At 35.4% G+C, this 19059-nt stretch overlaps 5 protein-coding genes and 1 pseudogene across 6 annotated transcripts; 4 read left to right on the top strand and 2 right to left on the bottom strand.

Moving 5' to 3' along the window:
* Positions 1-4759: 4759 nt before the first annotated feature.
* LOC18994404 (probable indole-3-pyruvate monooxygenase YUCCA3) lies at positions 4760-6541 on the top strand. Its single transcript, XM_006418046.1, has 3 exons — positions 4760-5470; positions 5601-5972; positions 6314-6541. The coding sequence occupies exons 1-3, from the start codon at positions 4760-4762 to the stop codon at positions 6539-6541; spliced, it is 1311 nt and encodes a 436-aa protein (XP_006418109.1).
* Positions 6542-8146: 1605 nt separating this feature from the next.
* LOC18994403 (7-hydroxymethyl chlorophyll a reductase, chloroplastic) lies at positions 8147-12017 on the bottom strand. Of its 2 annotated transcripts, none has more exons than XM_006418045.2 (19): positions 11797-12017; positions 11271-11376; positions 11099-11183; positions 10889-11000; positions 10577-10661; positions 10437-10478; positions 10222-10300; positions 10084-10135; positions 9924-9986; positions 9731-9828; positions 9597-9632; positions 9435-9496; positions 9312-9339; positions 9150-9229; positions 8992-9061; positions 8846-8903; positions 8649-8713; positions 8472-8566; positions 8147-8365 (listed from the first exon to the last, which is right to left on the bottom strand). In XM_006418045.2, exons 1-19 carry the CDS (start codon positions 11876-11878, stop codon positions 8275-8277), a joined length of 1389 nt encoding a protein of 462 aa, XP_006418108.1. In that variant the 5' UTR covers positions 11879-12017; the 3' UTR covers positions 8147-8274. The 2 variants fall into 2 exon arrangements, with proteins under 2 accessions (XP_006418108.1, XP_024007797.1); XM_024152029.1 differs by having other exon boundaries at positions 11271-11413; positions 11797-11890.
* A 704-nt stretch (positions 12018-12721) lies between these two features.
* Positions 12722-14434, top strand: LOC112083898 (annotated as a pseudogene).
* A 167-nt stretch (positions 14435-14601) lies between these two features.
* LOC18994402 (NADH dehydrogenase [ubiquinone] 1 alpha subcomplex subunit 13-B) lies at positions 14602-16320 on the bottom strand. The gene is made up of 3 exons (XM_006418044.2): positions 15961-16320; positions 15070-15141; positions 14602-14979 (listed from the first exon to the last, which is right to left on the bottom strand). The coding sequence occupies exons 1-3, from the start codon at positions 16173-16175 to the stop codon at positions 14835-14837; spliced, it is 432 nt and encodes a 143-aa protein (XP_006418107.1). The 5' UTR covers positions 16176-16320; the 3' UTR covers positions 14602-14834.
* A 106-nt stretch (positions 16321-16426) lies between these two features.
* Positions 16427-17098, top strand: LOC18994401 (probable ribonuclease P/MRP protein subunit POP5). Its single transcript, XM_006418043.2, has one exon. It carries the CDS (start codon positions 16482-16484, stop codon positions 16938-16940), a length of 459 nt encoding a protein of 152 aa, XP_006418106.1. The 5' UTR covers positions 16427-16481; the 3' UTR covers positions 16941-17098.
* Positions 17099-17191: 93 nt separating this feature from the next.
* Positions 17192-18546, top strand: LOC18994400 (octanoyltransferase). The gene is made up of 2 exons (XM_006418042.2): positions 17192-17316; positions 17680-18546. Exon 2 carries the CDS (start codon positions 17683-17685, stop codon positions 18391-18393), a length of 711 nt encoding a protein of 236 aa, XP_006418105.1. The 5' UTR covers positions 17192-17316; positions 17680-17682; the 3' UTR covers positions 18394-18546.
* The last annotated feature ends 513 nt before the right edge of the window (positions 18547-19059 follow it).

Here is a 19059-nt window from a genome sequence, read left to right as displayed (position 1 = left end):
ATCTCTAATATTTGTTTATTACATCAAGTATTGTGTTTTTTTCGAATTGCATAAAAAATATAAAGAGTTTTAGATACAATAATTGGTTTTATATGTGTAGCTCATTTAAAAAATAATATAGTAAGACACGCTATTTGTTGGTGTATATGATCGCATAAAACTACATTGATAAATATTATGGGAAGAAAACTTAGGTTGGTTTTGCTAATGGTCAAATGAGAAATCACAAAGTCAAATGAAAATTTTTAAGAGATATATTTTATTAGCTTAGAGGAGTTTATTATTCCAATTCCCATGTTTCCATGTGATAACATAAACAGATTCTGCTTCACAACCGTATTTCTCATAGATATTTCTCTTAACTATAATTTTATTCCGAGAAACACAAGGAAAATCCAATATTCTCTTCTTCAAGATGATTTTATTGTCCATTAATAAACAATCTGCACTTGAAAATTTTATTTAAGGAATTTAAAGGATATTGTCCATTTAGTTAAGATTAAAAAATTATATTTGATATTGATACCCTGTTGAATGGTTGCATTATAGGCGATGGATAAAAAACTTTTTCCTACCACTTCATATCATCTATATTTAAAAATCAAAAATCAAAAACTCTTTTTCTGGAGTGTTTGTGGCAACGAGTGATTGCTGATAAATAATAGCAAAACATTAATAAAACTTTAATAAATTACATAACTTTAATAAATTAATAAATTACAAAACATTAATAAAACTCAATAACAAACAGGTATGTAACAGTTTTAATAAAACTTTAATAAATTACATAACTTTATAGTATTATAATTATCATAAATGTTATAAAACGCTATGATTCTACAATTTTTATAATTAAATATTTTATGTTTCATAAATGTTGGCATTTCATTATATTACTAAATAGAAGTGAAACAAAATATAAAATACAAAAAACGAAAAGTGATGCATAAGTATACTTTCTGTGTTTCTTAATATAGACTGTTTTGAGTGAAAGCACAAAGATGAGAAAATTTAAACTCTAAAATACCCTATATTAGAAACATAAACATAGGGAGTATATGTTTATTTCATTTTGAAAAATTATGCATAAGATATAATTGAAATTCTCTTCTTTTTTTAATTGGCATGCTGACAAAAAATGATATTAATTGGTATATATCATATATATTTTGAATGGTATATATCATATATCATAAAAGAAAGATTTTCTACTCTTTTTTCTTGTTCCATAAAAATTTATCTTAACGTCTTTATTAATTTGTTGACCAAAAAACTTCTTTATTAATTAATGGTAATGAATTGTATATAGACATAAATGAAATCGTAAATAATTAAACCAACATACCATACGAATATTAAAATATCTGTTATCGGTGCATTAATGTTAATTCTCGAGGTTTCTAGGAAATGATACTACACCATTACCCAAGTCTTGGAATACGGTAAGTGCGATCGATTCCCCAAGTCTTTTTAGTTTTCACTTCTCACTTTATAACCTCTCCGATCAACGAGAAACGAACACGCCTTTAATTTCGATTCTCTATATCTATGCATCAAATTAGCCAAAAGATAGTGTTTATTCCAAGAAATATTCAGTTACTACGTACCATCATTATCCATATGCGTAACTCTCACTTCAGTAAAGTTATAGTACATAATGATGTTAATAGATTTTATTTTTTCTCACTTTATAATATATATATATATATATATTCCTATACCACTTGTATACCAACATTAGAAAAAAATGACTATGTGAGTCCAATTTTTATCACGGTTCAGTATAATTTTGATTAATTAAAGTACTAAGAAAATCAATGAATTCTATTGATTAGTAATACTGCAGATTGAACAAACTATAGCAGAATAAAATGATAGAATCTTTGAACGAAAATTTAAATTTGTTGTCTCGGATCAAAAATGCGCTTTTTTCAAATATATCTTTACGATATTGTTTGTTGGTAAACGAGTTATGATATATTCTACCGAAATGGTCGGTGAAACTAAAAGCTAAGAACATCCGAATATTCTCGAGAACTTCCATTCAATTTCATTTATCATCAGATTCGATACAGAAATTAAAGTTACTCTAAGTAAATTCTGTGCCAAAGCAAGCGCATGTTGGTTCTCCTCTAGATTGGTGCAATTCAAAGATATTTTGATTCAGCATATAATTCATGATATATACTTAACTAAATAAGTATTGCACCATTTTCCATTTACAAATATAAATTCTGTAATATCTTAAATAGAAAATTTCTGTAAGATCATTTTCCCTCCAATCACAAGTGGGAGATTTGAGCATCTCATCGTGATCTCAATTTGGAAATATAAACCCTTCAATAGAAATTTTTGCTAATTAGTTTATCTATCTATTCGTATACAAAATAAGGTCAATTAGCTCGAACATTCATGTTTGTTGTTATTCCAATAAGTTTGTACTTTTGATTTGGAAATATGCAACATTCCAATGAACGTCTTAACAACCAAATTATATACTTTTTGACAAAAAAAAAACAATTTATATACTAATAAAAATAGATAGGTTCATTGGATCTTGATTACAGTTTATCTTCACCACCAATTTACAAATGTTATAACTATAAATCTATTTAGATTTTCAAGATTCTTATCGCATGTATGTTGCTATGAAGGTCTCTAATAAACGGGTGTAACGGCTTGTATTATTCTTTTTATAATATTCATGATATCCCCACCCCCGTATAATATATACAAGGTCGAGAAATAAAATTATATATATATGTATATATATATAATATGTGTAGTGTAATTACATAGATCAATAACAAGGGCTTGTTAGTAGTCTAATTATATTTTTTTTGGCGTATCTAATTATCCTTTAAAAGTTTAAAATCGGTACTAGTATACTTCTTTTTCATGAACACTAGATATTAGCTGACCCATAGATCAAGCAGAACATCAATACTTAATTGTATTTTAAACATATGAATATGTGCATGTATATGTTTAGCAGTTTACGGTGAGATTTGCATATCGTTTATCTTATTTATGAAAAAAAATAATTAGTCTGTGGATTTGGAAAGTCTGTGGGATGCGTAGCCACTCTTGATGGAGGTTTAACCACGTTGCCTCAAATTCCACAGCTTCGCGGAATTCTAAATTTTATGTTTTTGAAGGAAAAAACAAATTGATTAACATACAATTTTTAACTTTAGTTGTGTCTTACAAATAAAATTTTCTGGATTGATGTAATTCCTACAAACTAACTCTGTTCTGTTACATATCCTCCAAATATAATTTGAGAATCCAAGAAAAAAAAAAACTTCATCTATGTGAATGTGAGTAATGTTCCGGAGAAACAACTTTTTAAAAATTCTAGATTATGACATAGAATGAGGAAAGGAGTAGGCATTTTGGAAGCACAACGAAAGTAAGTAATATGATCAAATGTAACAATATCTCAAGTGCAATGGCGATAATTTTTAACGAAAAAGTCATTTTTACTGTTTTACATAGTATTTCTCTAAAATAAGACCAAGGAGGAGCTATGAGAAACTCCCAAGTCCCAATGGACCTTTCATGTTTATGTGTTTACATGATCGTGTAGCAAAATGCGTTGTCATGTCTCTTCATTAGAATCGATCGTATAAGCAACATATATGTATGTATCTCCTTTTTTACCCTTAATTGAATCCCACGTTGGTAGCAACCTGACATCAAATTTAATTATCTTGTTTTCTTTCTCTTGTCTGGTGTATATCCAAAGTCATCTCTCTTCTTTCATTAGCCTTCGAAATTCTATTTTACTAATAGTCCATAATGGCGCTGTAATATCCATGAGTTATGAGATATTTTGGGCATATCAACATCTAGTTCTGAGATATTTATTTTAAGAACTACTTTCAAGTCTAACAAAAAATGTGGATGTTTTAATAACGTAGATAAATACTTATTTAGTTTACGGATCCATATTTGCCTAAAATTATATGATTTACATGTAGTTCCATTGTATATACTATCACTAGCTGACTTCAACCTAAACTATAGTTGCATGACCGAATTAAGACCAAATTTGGAAAAATAAAAAAGAGATGGAAACTAGCCGATTCGGTCTACACCGACCACAATGTTTTTGGGTTTAACCGACCACAGTCTGCTCCTAAAATATATATCCTAGGAGACATTTACTTGTAATAGCCAAAAACTACTATCCTATCGTTGAAGAAAATAGTTCACGGATTTAATGAGTCAACTAGAAGGCATTTTTTTACAGGCGGGCAAATTAAAACATATGGGTAGTTATAAAAATTTATAATTGAACGAGTTCATCCTGTCTCCATGTAGACCTAGTGTACGTATTTTATCTTTGACATGCAAAGAAAGAGATGCAAAATATGGAACCACTTTTCTTGTAACTAATTATTGTATTTGTTGGACGAGGATTAAATTAATAACAATGAGTAGATATATGAAAAAAAATATAAACAAGTAATGGTGGGCTGCAAGCTTATCATTTGAGAATTAAATAACATTCAGAAGTTAAATATATAATAACAATTTTCAATCCATACCAAAAATAATTATTTACTAATTTACAAACGCCGATTTGCTTCAAGTCTTCTTCTCTATTTATACATCTTCTTCTCCAATCCAACAAAACACAAATGCACTAAATCTCAATCCTAAAAAGCTCTCTAATTTTTTTTCAGACATTCTAAAAACTTCCTCTGTTTTTTCTTCCGAACTAGACAGAAGTAAACTCAAAACTCTGTTTAAGATGTATGGAAATAATAACAAAAAGTCTCTCAACATCTCGAGTATGTTCCAAAACTTAATCCCGGAAGCCGACATTTTCTCCCGACGCTGCATTTGGGTCAACGGTCCGGTCATCGTCGGAGCTGGCCCATCGGGCTTAGCAGTCGCTGCGGGCTTAAAACGTGAAGGAGTACCTTTTATAATCCTCGAGCGAGCCAACTGTATTGCTTCTCTGTGGCAAAACAGAACGTACGATCGTCTCAAACTCCATCTCCCGAAACAGTTTTGCCAATTACCTAATTTTCCCTTCCCGGAGGATTACCCCGAATACCCTACCAAGTTTCAGTTTATTCAGTACCTTGAGGACTACGCAACCAACTTCGACATCAACCCTAAGTACAACGAGACAGTCCAGTCAGCGAAGTACGACGAGACGTTCGGACTGTGGCGGGTTAAGACCATTTCGAAGAGCGGGCAGTTTGGTTCTTGCGAGTTTGAATATATCTGCAGGTGGCTTGTGGTGGCTACGGGTGAAAATGCTGAGAAAGTTGTGCCGGATTTTGAAGGTCTAGAGGACTTTGGCGGAGATGTTCTTCACGCCGGAGATTATAAATCCGGTGGAAGGTACCAGGGGAAGAAAGTTTTGGTCGTCGGATGCGGAAACTCCGGTATGGAAGTCTCTCTAGATCTCTACAATCATGGAGCAAACCCATCAATGGTCGTTCGTAGCTCTGTAAGTACAAAAAGCTCGAGTCTTTATAACCCTAAAACCAGAGCATCCTCTGTTTTTTCTACCCTGTTTTTTTTAAAAAACAAAACAGAGCATCTGATACTCTGTTTTCTGTTATTTCTTGATTTAACAGGTCCATGTGTTACCAAGGGAGATTTTTGGGAAATCAACGTTTGAATTAGGAGTTACGATGATGAAATGGATGCCAGTTTGGCTCGCGGACAAGACTTTGCTCCTTCTTGCAAGGATGATTCTGGGGAATACCGATAAATACGGCCTAAAAAGGCCGAAAATGGGACCGTTGGAGCTAAAGAACAAGGAAGGCAAAACGCCGGTTCTTGACATCGGAGCATTACCCAAAATCAGATCGGGAAAGATCAAAATCGTCCCTGGAATCATAAAATTCGGTAAAGGAAAAGTTGAGCTAGTCGATGGCCGTGTTCTTGAGATTGATTCCGTTATTCTAGCGACTGGGTACAGAAGCAACGTCCCTTCATGGCTTAAGGTAATCTAGACAACATCTTTCATTGTTCTTTAAAATTTTTTAAGACATTTAATGATGTCGGAAGAAAAAAACACAAATACCCACCCGACCCGGTCCGAGTTTGGTGAAACCCGACCCAAATTGATTTTTGAATGTGAGAGCTATAAATGCAAAACCCCAATATTTTAAAAAGATCATCTATACACTTTTTTTGTTTTTAGAGAAAACACATTTGTACATATTTTTCGTCGAAAAAGGAGACAAAATCGTGGTACGAGTGTTTATTTTAGTTAGATAGAGAAATCCGGTACGACAGTTAAGGGAAAATGGTATTAAATGTTTGGAATTAATTACAATTTCAGGACAATGACTTCTTTTCCGATGATGGGATACCGAAAAACCCGTTTCCAAACGGATGGAAAGGAGAGGCAGGATTGTATGCGGTCGGGTTCACAAGAAAAGGATTGTTCGGCGCGTCGCTGGACGCGATGAGTGTGGCTCATGATATCGCTACTAGGTGGAAAGAAGAATCTAAGCAACAGAAGAAAACTGCTGCAGCTCGTCATCGTCGGTGTATCTCACATTTCTGATTAAAAAAAATACAAAATGGAGAAAATCAAAGAGATAACTAAGCCCTCTCCTTGGGAGAAAAAACCCAAAAAAAAAATGTGAAAATTAAAAATACTTTGGGGTTTTTTTTCTTTGTTTATAAGGAAGATGTGGCTTTTCTATATATATTCTTGTTTTATTATTTTGTTTTGCGAATGCTTTTATTTTGTTGTTGTTCTGTATTTTTTTCTTCATTTTAGATGTTGAACTCTGTAAGAAGTTTTGTTTAATCTAATATGACATATGTTATTGTACTTTATCTTTTTTTACCATTATGTTTTATTCTTGGTGAATATTTGTTTTTTGTTAGTAAAACTAATATGAAAAAAGAAACAACTAATATCATGCTGTTTCATTATTGCAAGAATTCTCTCACAAGTTATAGCTGTTATTTTGGTGATTTAGGAATTATTAGCCATACCATACCATTTTTGTAATGATTTAATTTGACAAATGATTGATTACACATGATTATCTTGGACCATCAATACAAATTACTATGATTACTCAAATCTCAGATAACAAAACATGCTTTTATGTATGCAAATTCCATTGGGGATGCAGTTGATATGATAACAATAAAAATTTAATAAAAAAATGAATATTTGTAATTTGTATCCATTTTTAAAAACAATTCAGAGAGATGCATTTTATTATTATATGAAGGCAGAGTATCAGAAAACAGAGTGCTCAACCCAAAAGGCAAAACAATGGATAGTTTATCCGTTAAACAGAATAATAAAAAAAGAACATATTAAAATATGAGTATGTTTCTTTTATGGTTTATTTTACATAACATGAGTTAATTTGATAGTTTTTAGGAAACTATGAATGAAACAATGGATTCATATAAGCTTGTATATATCCTCGAATTAAAAAAGACTATAAATAAATAAATAAATAAATAAATATATATATATATATATATATATATATATATATATTGAAACGGATTCAGATCCAAAGTATGCAATATGTAAATGTACCCTCTAACATTATTTAAGTTTCTTATTTGTCAAATTGTAATTCAAAAAAATAAACTTAAGGTACCGGAGTAGCTTTATTTCACCAAATATATATATATAAACTTTTACATACTCTGTATATGGACAAAGCCTCTGCTGAAAAAATATTCAACTCTGGTGCAAAAGATCAGACATTAATGAGAATCAAGTTTCATTTGAGGTCTCAGACTCTGCAGGCAAAGTCATTGAACAAGCAGAATAGAGAATTGAAAAACAAAAGGACAAATTTGAAGTTTTGTATTTCTGATTTGTGGTGATGAGTGAGTGACTGAAGCTAAACCACGGTTCCTTCATTCTCTGGTCCAAACAAAAAACATTAAAAGCTAATTCCCACCCCAACTGTGTAAATGTCTGGTTCCCATCCCTTTTGAAACAGTTATTCATGTTCTCACACAAAACTCTGCAACCTTTTACTCAGACATCACCTTAACCTAAAGACATGGAGGAAACCACATGGCTGATTTGGATTTAGCCGCCGATTTAGACTGTTTCTTCTTTTTTGTTCTATGTAAAAAAAAACACCAAACCGACCCATATTTTCTTGCCGGTGTCTTACCAAAATTCACAAAGGGAAATAGTTTTGAATATTACCAACATACTACAAGTTGAGATACAGTAAGACCAATGTACATAACTCACTGTAGAATGAGTGTAACATTTGTAAACTTACATGAGAAAGGCCTATATGTTTATTTCTTGGAGAGCATTTGATCTATTTGGCCGTTTTTGTTGTACATTTCTACTATCTTTTTAGCATATGATGGCATGTGACTGTTGGCTCTGCAGAGGATAATGCCACTTTGGTTATTAGAAGGCGATCCGATAGCAAAGAAACACACGGATAATAATAAAAAAATATATTTAGGAGTGTGCTATAGATTTTTACCTTTCTTTTCCCCATTTGCGGTTGACGTGCAAATAATTTCTGATGGTATGGTAATCCAATGAATACCGAGCAAATTCTAGACCCTTAGGACCAACCTGAAGCAAGAATGCATTTACAAGTAAGGCTTTTTGCTATGAAATTGCTTCCCCGTTTGTGTTTATAAGGAAAGGATTTTACCAAACTTAGGATGAATGCGATAATGTTTCCAACAAAAAGTGGCGCCGGCTGAGAAGGACCTCGACCTGAGAAAATAAAGGAAATTGAATATTTAGAAGACTTCAGACAATGTTAGTTTTGCTTGGCATCTTGCATTGCTTGAACAAAAATATGGCTTTAAGCAGAGATGATTCAAGAAACGTAAGTTTGAAACATACCAAACTTAGCAGCATCGTCTGCCTTAACGGTCTCTGTCACAAAAGGTCGCCGATCACCCTGAAATAACAGCGAAAAAAATGTTTCCTGTAAAAAGGATTCTCAAGTCTTAAATAAAACAAGTAATAAAAAAGATTGCAAGTCTTACGCTGCTGATTGTTGGAGAGATCTCCAAAAGGTTTTCAACTAAGCTTAGCATTTCTTTTCCGCGCTCATTCCTGTAGTTTTATGCATAAAATTAACTAATTTTGGCCAACCTTACAAGTCTATGAGGTCCATACTAATAATACAGGTAAGAGGATTGACCTCACTGTAATATACTGCGGATGGTCAGTCATGTTCACACCTGAATACTTCGGAACACCCATATACCCGATAACCAAATCCTACATCAAGCATACATAGAGTCACAAGGAAGCGATTGAAATTGGCAGATTTTAAACTATTATTTGCAAGAGAAACACTCACCGCTAGTGCATTTGTGTAATCAAAGCAGCTGCAGAATTGAAAAGAAAATGATTGTTTAGAAGGTCACAGCGGCAATACAGTGATTGTAAATTTCGAAACTTTATATGAAAAGACTGGCATTACCTATAACAAGATGGAGCTATGACATCAACTAAATCGTTTGCGGGTAGAGAGAAATAGGGAACCTGTTTTAGCCAAAAGATTTTGAAAAAACGGCTCATCTCTGCATCATTCACAGATTATACCTCTTCAACTGATGACAAAAATAAAATGAAATAATCTTACCTCTTCAATGTGCCCGTCTAAGTGTTTTAGTTGGACCTACAAAAGAAGAAAAAACAAGCATAGCACTGCTGAAGCAAATGCTCATTGCTGAAAGTGTATAAAACTGATAGATAACGGCTTGTCTCTGTAGTAACCTTGTAATCTTGCATAAACTCATAATGGAGAACAGTCTCTGGATCCTTACTAGCCGCTTTTAGAAACTTGTCAAGTCCTTCCCGTGTTCCATTGTCCACTATTGATTCACAGATATTATAAGTATCTCTTTAAAACATGTCATACGCTTTTCTGAACTTGCGCATATGAAACTAGATAGGATGAGTAAGTTACCACAATTAGTGCCTAGTACATACAGCTTTTCAAGATTCAGATGCTGCTCCACTGATCTCAATGCTGCAGCATAAGAAATCACTCTGCATTACAAAACTATGAGTCATGGTATCGACCAACTTAAAAATGTAATCCAAAAGAAGTATGTCAGAGACCATACCTTGCACTTGGCACCCCACACCGCAAAAAAGAAGACGTTTCACTCCGGAAGTCTGTTAAAACGTACAATTTCTAATATATCTGAAATGGACTCAGCAATAGAAAACACACATGCAAGAAAGATGGGTCTGCAAATAACCTCGATTAATTCCAGAGTATTCAGATTAGGAGACAGAGTTGGTTTGACACCTCTTGCTGCCAAAACTTCTTCAGGTGTCCTTTGAATGATAATAAATGAAATATCAAGAGGCCTTTAAATTCAGAGTAACACCAGAATATGGATCCACAATAAAAAAAAATGGAGACTTGAAGGAGAAAGGCCTCAAATAAAATCACATTAGGAAGGTGAAAAACCTGGCTAATACTGGTCTTGGAGACAATCTGTCTTCAGGATCACTGTGAATTCAATAAATCATTTACATGATTAGATGGAAAAATGTAAAGCATGGTTGATAATAGCCTTACTCCATCACTGAAATTAAACAACAGCTTACCTCTGCACACAAACAACAGCCTCAACCATGCCAGATTTCAGCATCTCAATGGATATGGTTGTGACAATTCCAGTCCACTGTGCTCCTGCAACCGAAGTTAGAATGAAAATTCATTCCTTTTTTACAAACAACATGAAACACAAATTACAAGAAGAGTTTTATATCCGTGTCTTCAGGAAAATGTATTTGAGCTTCTTCCACAGACAGTGTATGAAAAGGAAACACGAGAGACAGGATAAATTGGTGCGCCGTAACCAAAAACAAAGCTTTGTCATCTTAAACGGGACACAAAATGGCCTCGCATCAGTGTACCTTCAACAGGCTTCAGCTTACGAGCATAGAGCTGCTCTTGATGGACCCCAAAATATGTATCTTCTAAGGAATCTGCTTTCCTTCCTCTACCATGCACAACAGGTTCCAAGCTCTGCACAAAAACTTTAAGTTTAACAAAATAAGAATCTCAACCCATCAATTAAAAAAATGTAACAAATCTTGTCCATTTCAAGGCTATATGGACATCACCTCAATCCTTGACATTCCATCTCCAAGAAACGCACATGCATCCTTCACATGGGCAATGTAGTAGGTGTCGCATAACCCGCATCGGCTGCAGACCCATCAAAACACCAAGAATTCTGATAAGAACCAGAGAAAAATAGGGAGGTAAACAAAAAAGAAAAAAGGAAGACAGAACCTGCAATGATCTTTGGCTGGATAGGTTCCTCCGGGTGGTATAGGTTTGGACTTTTCCCTCCAGTCTTCTCTTAGTTTCACTTTCTTTTTCGGCTCTGTATTCACATCTGCAGTCGAAGACCGGAAGACAAGGAACAAAGAAAGCTTCATGCAGGTTTCAGGAAAAAATAAAACCACAGTCAATAAAGAAATTAAGACAATGATCGATACTGTATGTACAGAAACAGCCATAAAACGTACTAATCTAACACATGATTCTAATTTCAAACTCGATAGTGGAGAGCCGTGGAAAACAACTAAAGCATTCGACAACAGAACCAATATGTTCCAATTTCTTTTTTAGGTACCAAACTTATTCAGAATCTTGCATACAATTTCCTCCCACATATGAATTTCAAGGATCGTTTTCCACTTACGAGTTATCGAAATTTTCTAAAAATTATGGGTCTCTATAGAATTTGAAGAATCTACGACATGTGTGAACAGACAGCAACATAGAGAGAAAGTAGGAGACAAAAATTGAGCACCTTTCGAGCGTGAAGAAGAAGAAGAGTTAACGACAGAGAAGAATGGAGGAAGGAGAGAGAGCTTGGAGGTGACAGTAATCATGTTTGCCCAGAGTGTGAGAGGAGAGAGAGAGAGTAGAGATATTTTTGCTTATGAACTGCGATTTCCTCTTGGGATGATAAAGTCAAAATCAATGACCCATAAAAATTAACCGGTTAAAAACTAACCAAACTCGAAACTCAAGTCTAAACCGGTTACGAGAGTCTGTCACAGCATCTGACTCCATATATTGACGAAAATAGAACGAAAATGATCCGCCATCATCAAAGTTTTGGCCGGAACCAGTGTCGGCATCGTCATCGGCGTCGCTAACGGCAACGTTCCTATTCTCGCCGCCGCCGATCCTAACGCCGATACTCAATGGATCAACTCCAATGCCCTCCCTTTTTATCATCCTCATCACTTTCGGGAACGAGCTCCGTCTAATCGTAAAATGCTAACTAAAGTTTTCCAATTTTCTCAAAAAAAAAAAAAATTTTAACAAAAAAAATTCCACAAGTTTACTTAATCGATCGTTAAAAACGCTGACGTTTTGCCTCCTTCCAAAGTGATCTGAGTCTCGAAACGCTGACGTTTTGCCTCTTGCAGCTTAATCTGGCGAGAAGACATATCCCACTCGCACCCGAGGCGCGTTGAGCGCGTTGGGCCAAAATCGAAAGGTTTAACCACTATGAATTTTGCTCGTATTTTGCTAAAACGCGGTCATGCGCGACTTTTTCGCGAGTGAACTATTATTTTATTATTATTTTTTCCTCCGATGCGTTTTGTTTGTTATTGAATTGTCGTTTTAGTCGAAATTTAGTGAAAATAGTAGCATTGCTCCTAGCTCTACATTATTAACATCAATATATGTTATTTGCGTTTTGCTTGTTATCGTTTGCCGTTTTGCTATTTAGAGGTGTCCGATGGAATCCGATCGGCGACTACGGTGAGCTCCGAAAGAAAAAAAATTCTCTGACGAAACTGGAAGAAGAGTGATTGAAGCTACAAGTAAGCAAAAACTTAATATGGGTCTTTGAGTTCAGCCTATCCGATCTCCATTTCAAAGCAAATTGGGAACAAGGACTTTAAGGAGTGTGATGCGAAACAATCTGTATATGTATTTAGTTGCAAAGATTATGTCCTGCAGATACAAGGTAATATTGAGCCCCTTACTGTTATTCGATAATCTGTAGGAAAAGTTAGTAACATCACCATTAACAAATGCACCAAAATGGGTCTTGTCTTCACGGTGAGTGGAATTATACTGTTTCCTCTTACATTTCCACAATATACAGTTATGTGATTCCTAATAATCGAACATGTCTATATAGGATGTTGTTGCTGCATTTGAGATTGTGAAACGTACAAGTTCAATGCAATCTGCAGGTTTGTCGTCTATCATCTATAGGTTTCCTAATGTCCTCTTACGGACCATCTTTTTTACTTCTCCAGCTCTAAAGTCTGCAAATGTTTTTCAGACACTGACGCTCTTGCTTTGTCTTTACTTCACCAATGGTTGATCCAGGGTTCAGCTCCTACAGTTTCTGCGGAAAAAACCACTGATTGTCCAGTTATATCTAAGCAAAGACTCATTAGAGACAGCTACAACAACTAGGCAGCCAAATCGAGTGAGATCAATGTAATGGTGCCTGGTGCTTACCCTGATGGAGAATGGGTATCAATTGCCTCTCTTTATCCATGAAAACCTTTTGATCTCCTTGTATTCTTCAAATTTATACACCGAGCAATGATATATATCTGGGATCTGGTCACTGTGGGTTGAACTAAAATCCGCAAGTCATGAGTTATACTGTAACCAAGAGGCTCACAAGAGAGGATTCAACATCCGGACTTTACTATGATTGCTCTGCGCACATGCGTTGGGTTGGAGAACGAACTCGCCAACTTGATGGTGCTCATGTTGACAACTTAAACCCTCAGAACAAGCCTGGATGGATTACGGTTAATAAGTGAGAATGGGAGCTGAGAACATGCGGGTCAAGCTTCCTCATTTGATCAGAGCAGTATGTGGAGCTGGTCAGATTGTGACCTGAGTTAGTGATCCAATGCACGGAAACACCATAATGGCTCCAAGTGGGCTAAAAACTCGTTCATTCGACGCGATCAGGGTAATAATTCCTACTTACTTCATCATTCGACTCTATATATAACGTTGCATGATGTATTTGCCCATTGACTTATATCAGGCGGAATTGAGGTCGTTCTTTGACGTGCATGATCAAGAAGGGAATTTCCCTGGTGGGGTTCATTTGGAAATGACGGGGCAAAACGTGACAAAATGCGTTGGAGGGTCACGCACCATCACTTACAACGATCTAATCACGCTACCACACTCACTGTGACCCAAGGCTTAATACTTCCTCAGTCCCTGGAGCTTGCGTTCATCATTGCAGAGCGCCTGCGAAAGAGAAGGCTCGGTTCCGGTAATCTTCTGTCGTCTTTTGGAGTCTAGAGCAGCATAAGACAATTGTTTGAGGACAGAGTAAAACAGTGTTGACATTGCTGTTTTGGTGTTGGGTTATGCTATCTATTATTCTCGACGTTGGAGTGTCCTCAAACAACTGAACGGTAGTCTTGTACTTTAAAAAAAAAAATCAGTTTTCGAAGATTCTATTCTATTCTTCCTTTGTGATTTGATTTCCTTAGTTTTATTAATAAGTTCTTTTTTCCGGTACGGATTCAGCTCGAGCTAGATTTGGAGACCCACATCATGAACCAAGTTCGGTACTTTACTCAATCGAATTTTAAATAACAAACCGAAGGAAGCTAAACCATTCTTGCATGTTTGCTGATGAAGCTGTTTTTGACTCATGTTACCATTGAAACACTTACACAAAACACACACAGATTAATACCAATACAAGAATCACTGTATGTCGAATCATTCTCCTTTATTACTCAAAATGAAAAAGATAAAAACAGAACACGTTAATCCTTGGCCAAACATTAAATCATTCATCATCATCATCATATGCATATGAGAGAAACCAAGAAATCACCAGACGTCAGGACGGAGTTCTCCAGTCGCCGGTGGCATCCAACGACCAGAGTTGTACACATTCTCACCAACTTTCCATCCCGGAACATCCTTCATCACATCAGCCTCGTAATCCAAATACTTTTTCCACTCGGACACAAACCTATTAACACACCAAAAGTGGGGAGTTGTAACAAGATTACTACTGTCTGAAGATTACAGGAACAAAGACTTCTTTGAGGATCTCGTTTACCTTTCATCTTCTTCTGCTTGGAGAATGGGAAGTATAGCTCTACGAGCAGCATATTTCTCTTCCTTCAACGCCCTACAGACCACATCAATCGTAATTAGAACTTTAAATCTTGATACCTTGTACTTGGTACTTTTTTAGCATCCCCAGAAAAATTGAAATTTTCTAATGAGAGAAGTTAAGGAAGTCTACGGCAACATATATGAAACCGAGTTTTTCTTGCTTAGTATAAAACCATTGCAAATGCATAAGAAGATAGTGATCAAAGCCAGATGACAGAAGTATACAACTTCTACAATCTAACTAATGAGAAGTTGAGAACCAAAATCCCGATAAATAATATCATAGCTTGCAACTATATGAGTGTTTCTTTCATAAAGATTCACATCTTTGCAACAGTGGCGTATGGGGTTTACAGATTCTTGAAGAACTTTCTATTCTTTAAACGATCCTGTAAGTCTAAATTCATGCTGATTAAGGCTCAGCTGAAATGCCTTAGAAGACAAAACAGTAACTCAACAAGCCATCAAATCAGCAGGCAGAATGGTAATATCGGAAAACCCCATTTAACCCCTTAATAAGCCAATATTTTACAAAGGTTAAGCCCTATCCAGTTAACTGAAACAGTTAAATCGAAGGCCACAAAAAAAAGACGACCAATTCCAAGAGAAAATGACGAGCTTCAAAAAATCAAGAGAACATCTATTCAACTTTGATCTCGGAGAAATTCTTAACACCAAGCTAAAATTCACCAGATTCTCTAATTAGGGAATATACTTCTTCAAGTTTCAAAAAATCATGTACAAGATTTTCTTTTTGATTATGGATTTTATTCTCAAGTTTCAAAAAATCAACATGATTTTATTTCACAACATAATCACTTGTCATTCTTACCTGCGGATTTTATTTCCCTGGCCGACCTGGTACATGCCCCAAGCAAAAGCACCGGAAACAGCAAGGAAAATGGCCATGGCGCTAGGACCCGTATTGGATATCCGGCGAGCATATCGGACCGGCGGGAACCCACCCGGTGGCGGACCATCCTGAAGCAGCGGCATATCTTTCACACTCGCCATTCCTGGCTTCTTCCTTATCATCGCCTCCGTCATCTTTCCTCAATCTCTCGATCGGATTGACTCTGATCACTGGATCCGATTTGATTTTGCTAACCAGTGTTCTAGGGATTCCGATGAATGAAGAAATGCAACAACAGTAGTATTTGTAATTTGTTGTTCTTCTTTCGATGAACTGGGCCTTTGCCAGGCTTAAGGCCCATTTTATTCGCAAGTCACGTGACTCCACGTGATTATGTTCTTCTTCTTTAATTTAAAAAAAAAAACCTCTTAAGTACTCCAAAATTATTTTTCATCCGCCGCTTGTGTTTGTCTACTAGACGAGATTCGAATTCGACGAAGATGGTGGGATTTAAGAACAGGTACATGTTGATGGAGGTTTTTCTGGATCCGGACAAGGATCTTCTCGGAGAAGGAACTCCGATTATTCTTACACAATTCAACCTCTCCAAAGCAATCAAAGACAGTATCCTCGTAAATTTCGGCGAGTGCGGTCTCGGATCTTCTCTTGGATCTTTCCAGGTAAAACATGTGAACCCTGTCACGAAGCTATGCATTGTAAGATCATCAAGAGAGGAACACAGACAAGTTTGGTCGGCAATCACTTTGGTCAAAAGCATCGGGAACTGTCCGGTGGTCTTCAACTTGCTCGATAACAGCGGTTGCATCAGAGCGTGTAAAGACACAGCCTTGAAGTGCGAGACGGAGAAATTTAAACAGATATCCACCAAAAGCTTGTCTGAAGAAGAGATTCGAGAGATGAACAGGTGTCTAGATAAGCTCAAACTATTGGAAAACTGAACCTTTGTTTTTTTTTGGGTTGGTCTCAGCTACTATGATATAAATTGTGTAGCTTGGTCTTTCGAATTTGACCCCTAAGATTTGAAAGTGTACAATTTGTCCCTTGTATGCATATTATTCTGGATTCTGATGTGAACGGACAAGAAAAGTCATCATCATCCACGGAAAATTCCCCTTTTCATAAATTTTTAGTGGTTTGAATTTTTGGGTTTTTATGTTGAAGTTAAAACAAAGTGGTATGGCGTAATTTTGTGAGGTTCGAAAACTTAAAGGGTACAATTGCAAAGTCGTTTAATTTCGAAGCTTAATAAACCAGAAACGCAAAGTCCTAATCGGGAGAGGAGCAATTGTCTCTGAGGTCAAACTCTTCAAAACGGTATCGATCATCTAACGCTTTAAAAATCTCTGACTTGAGCTATTACTTACGCTTGTACGATACATTCCCCTTTATAAGTTCTGATGGATTTTTTTGTTTCTGTTTGGAAACGGCTTTTGTACTGTCTTTTGTTTATGCACGTTACCTGTTCGATGCATTGCCTCACAGACATGGTACCAAAAAAAAAATTATTCATTTTTTGTTATTGCGGTTTTAGTCAAGCGTTTAGATCCCATCACTAATATTAAGTTTGTGTTGACGAACATGAGGAAGAACAATTTCTGTGTGTTTGGCTCTAGTAATACTCCTTTTTAACCTTAAATATTTAGAGCTGAAAGTGATTAATTTATGGATTATGTGCAGGAAATGAGATCCCCAAGAACCTTGGAGGTTTGGAAGTTAGGCACTGTCAACTATTTGAAATCCCTTAAACTTCAAGACAGGTTAGTTTCCGAGAGAAAAGCTAATCTAATCCCGGATACCGTCCTCTCGCTTCAGCATCCACCAACTTACACGCTAGGAAAACGTAGAACCGATCACAATCTACTGATCCCTGAAGCTGAACTCACAAGAATCGGAGCTGAGCTTCATTATACGCAAAGAGGAGGAGATATCACTTTCCATGGCCCTCACCAAGCTATCTTATATCCCATCATTTCCTTACGCAGCATCGGTATTGGTGCTAGGAACTATGTAGAGACATTGGAGCGGTCAATGATCGAGTTTGCTTCAATTTATGGCGTGAAAGCTCGTGCAGGACACAAAGGTGAGACTGGGGTTTGGGTCGGGGATAGAAAGATCGGAGCTATTGGGGTTCGGATATCTTCTGGAATCACTTGTCATGGTTTGGCCTTAAACATAGATCCTGATCTGAAGTACTTTGAGCACATTGTGCCTTGTGGAATCGCTGATAAAGAAGTTACATCTTTGAGGAAAGAGACAGATACGGTGCTTCCTTCAGAAGAAGTGATTCATGAGCAGTTGGTTTCTTGTTTGGCCAAAGCGTTTTCTTATGATGATGTTGTGTGGAAGGAAGATCCTTTAGTCATTTTGGACACCCAGGAGCACAATAAATAATCCGGTCTTGATTATCTTCGTGTCTACCAAAAATATAGGCACTCGAAAGTCTTAAAGTGTTTTTTAATTTTTTTTGTTGGTAACAGCTCAAATATAATATTTCATCAATAAAACTAGTAGGAGAGAAAAAAAAGTGTGAAAGGAAAGAACATAAAGAAGAACATAAATAATAAAAATTTATATATGTTTTTTTACTTGTGTTGAAACTATTTAAACAATTTATAAACTGAAACAAAGGAAATAGTAATCAAAATAAGGTTAATATGATGATAATACTAAAAACAAGTTGCACTAAAAATGTATCAAACAAAATTTTAAATTACAATGGTACTGAATGTTTGTTTGAATTAGATTGTTATTATTTAATGCTAGAAACGACTTTGTAACTATGTTAATTGTTCTTCAGTTACTCTCACTATATAAGATTCATGTTAATTCTCAAAAATCATCTTGTCAAATATCAGCAACATCTGCAAAATCCTCATATATCATTGAAACATTGGAAAAGAAACATTTTTTTAAAAAAAAAATATCATCCATACATAATGTTTTAAAAGTATATTCAAATTGGAAAATAAACCCTAGACTATTAATCTAAACCTGTTCAGATTTCATTGTTTGCCTAAACTAGCTGACCGAACTATATACTTGTTTTGTTCATCTTAT

This window comes from Eutrema salsugineum, unplaced genomic scaffold, assembly GCF_000478725.1.
Source record: "Eutrema salsugineum unplaced genomic scaffold, Eutsalg1_0 scaffold_5, whole genome shotgun sequence".
NCBI classification, from domain to species: domain Eukaryota; kingdom Viridiplantae; phylum Streptophyta; class Magnoliopsida; order Brassicales; family Brassicaceae; genus Eutrema; species Eutrema salsugineum.
Note: the sequence above shows the minus strand (reverse complement) of the source record. Positions and strands in the feature narration are given on the sequence as shown.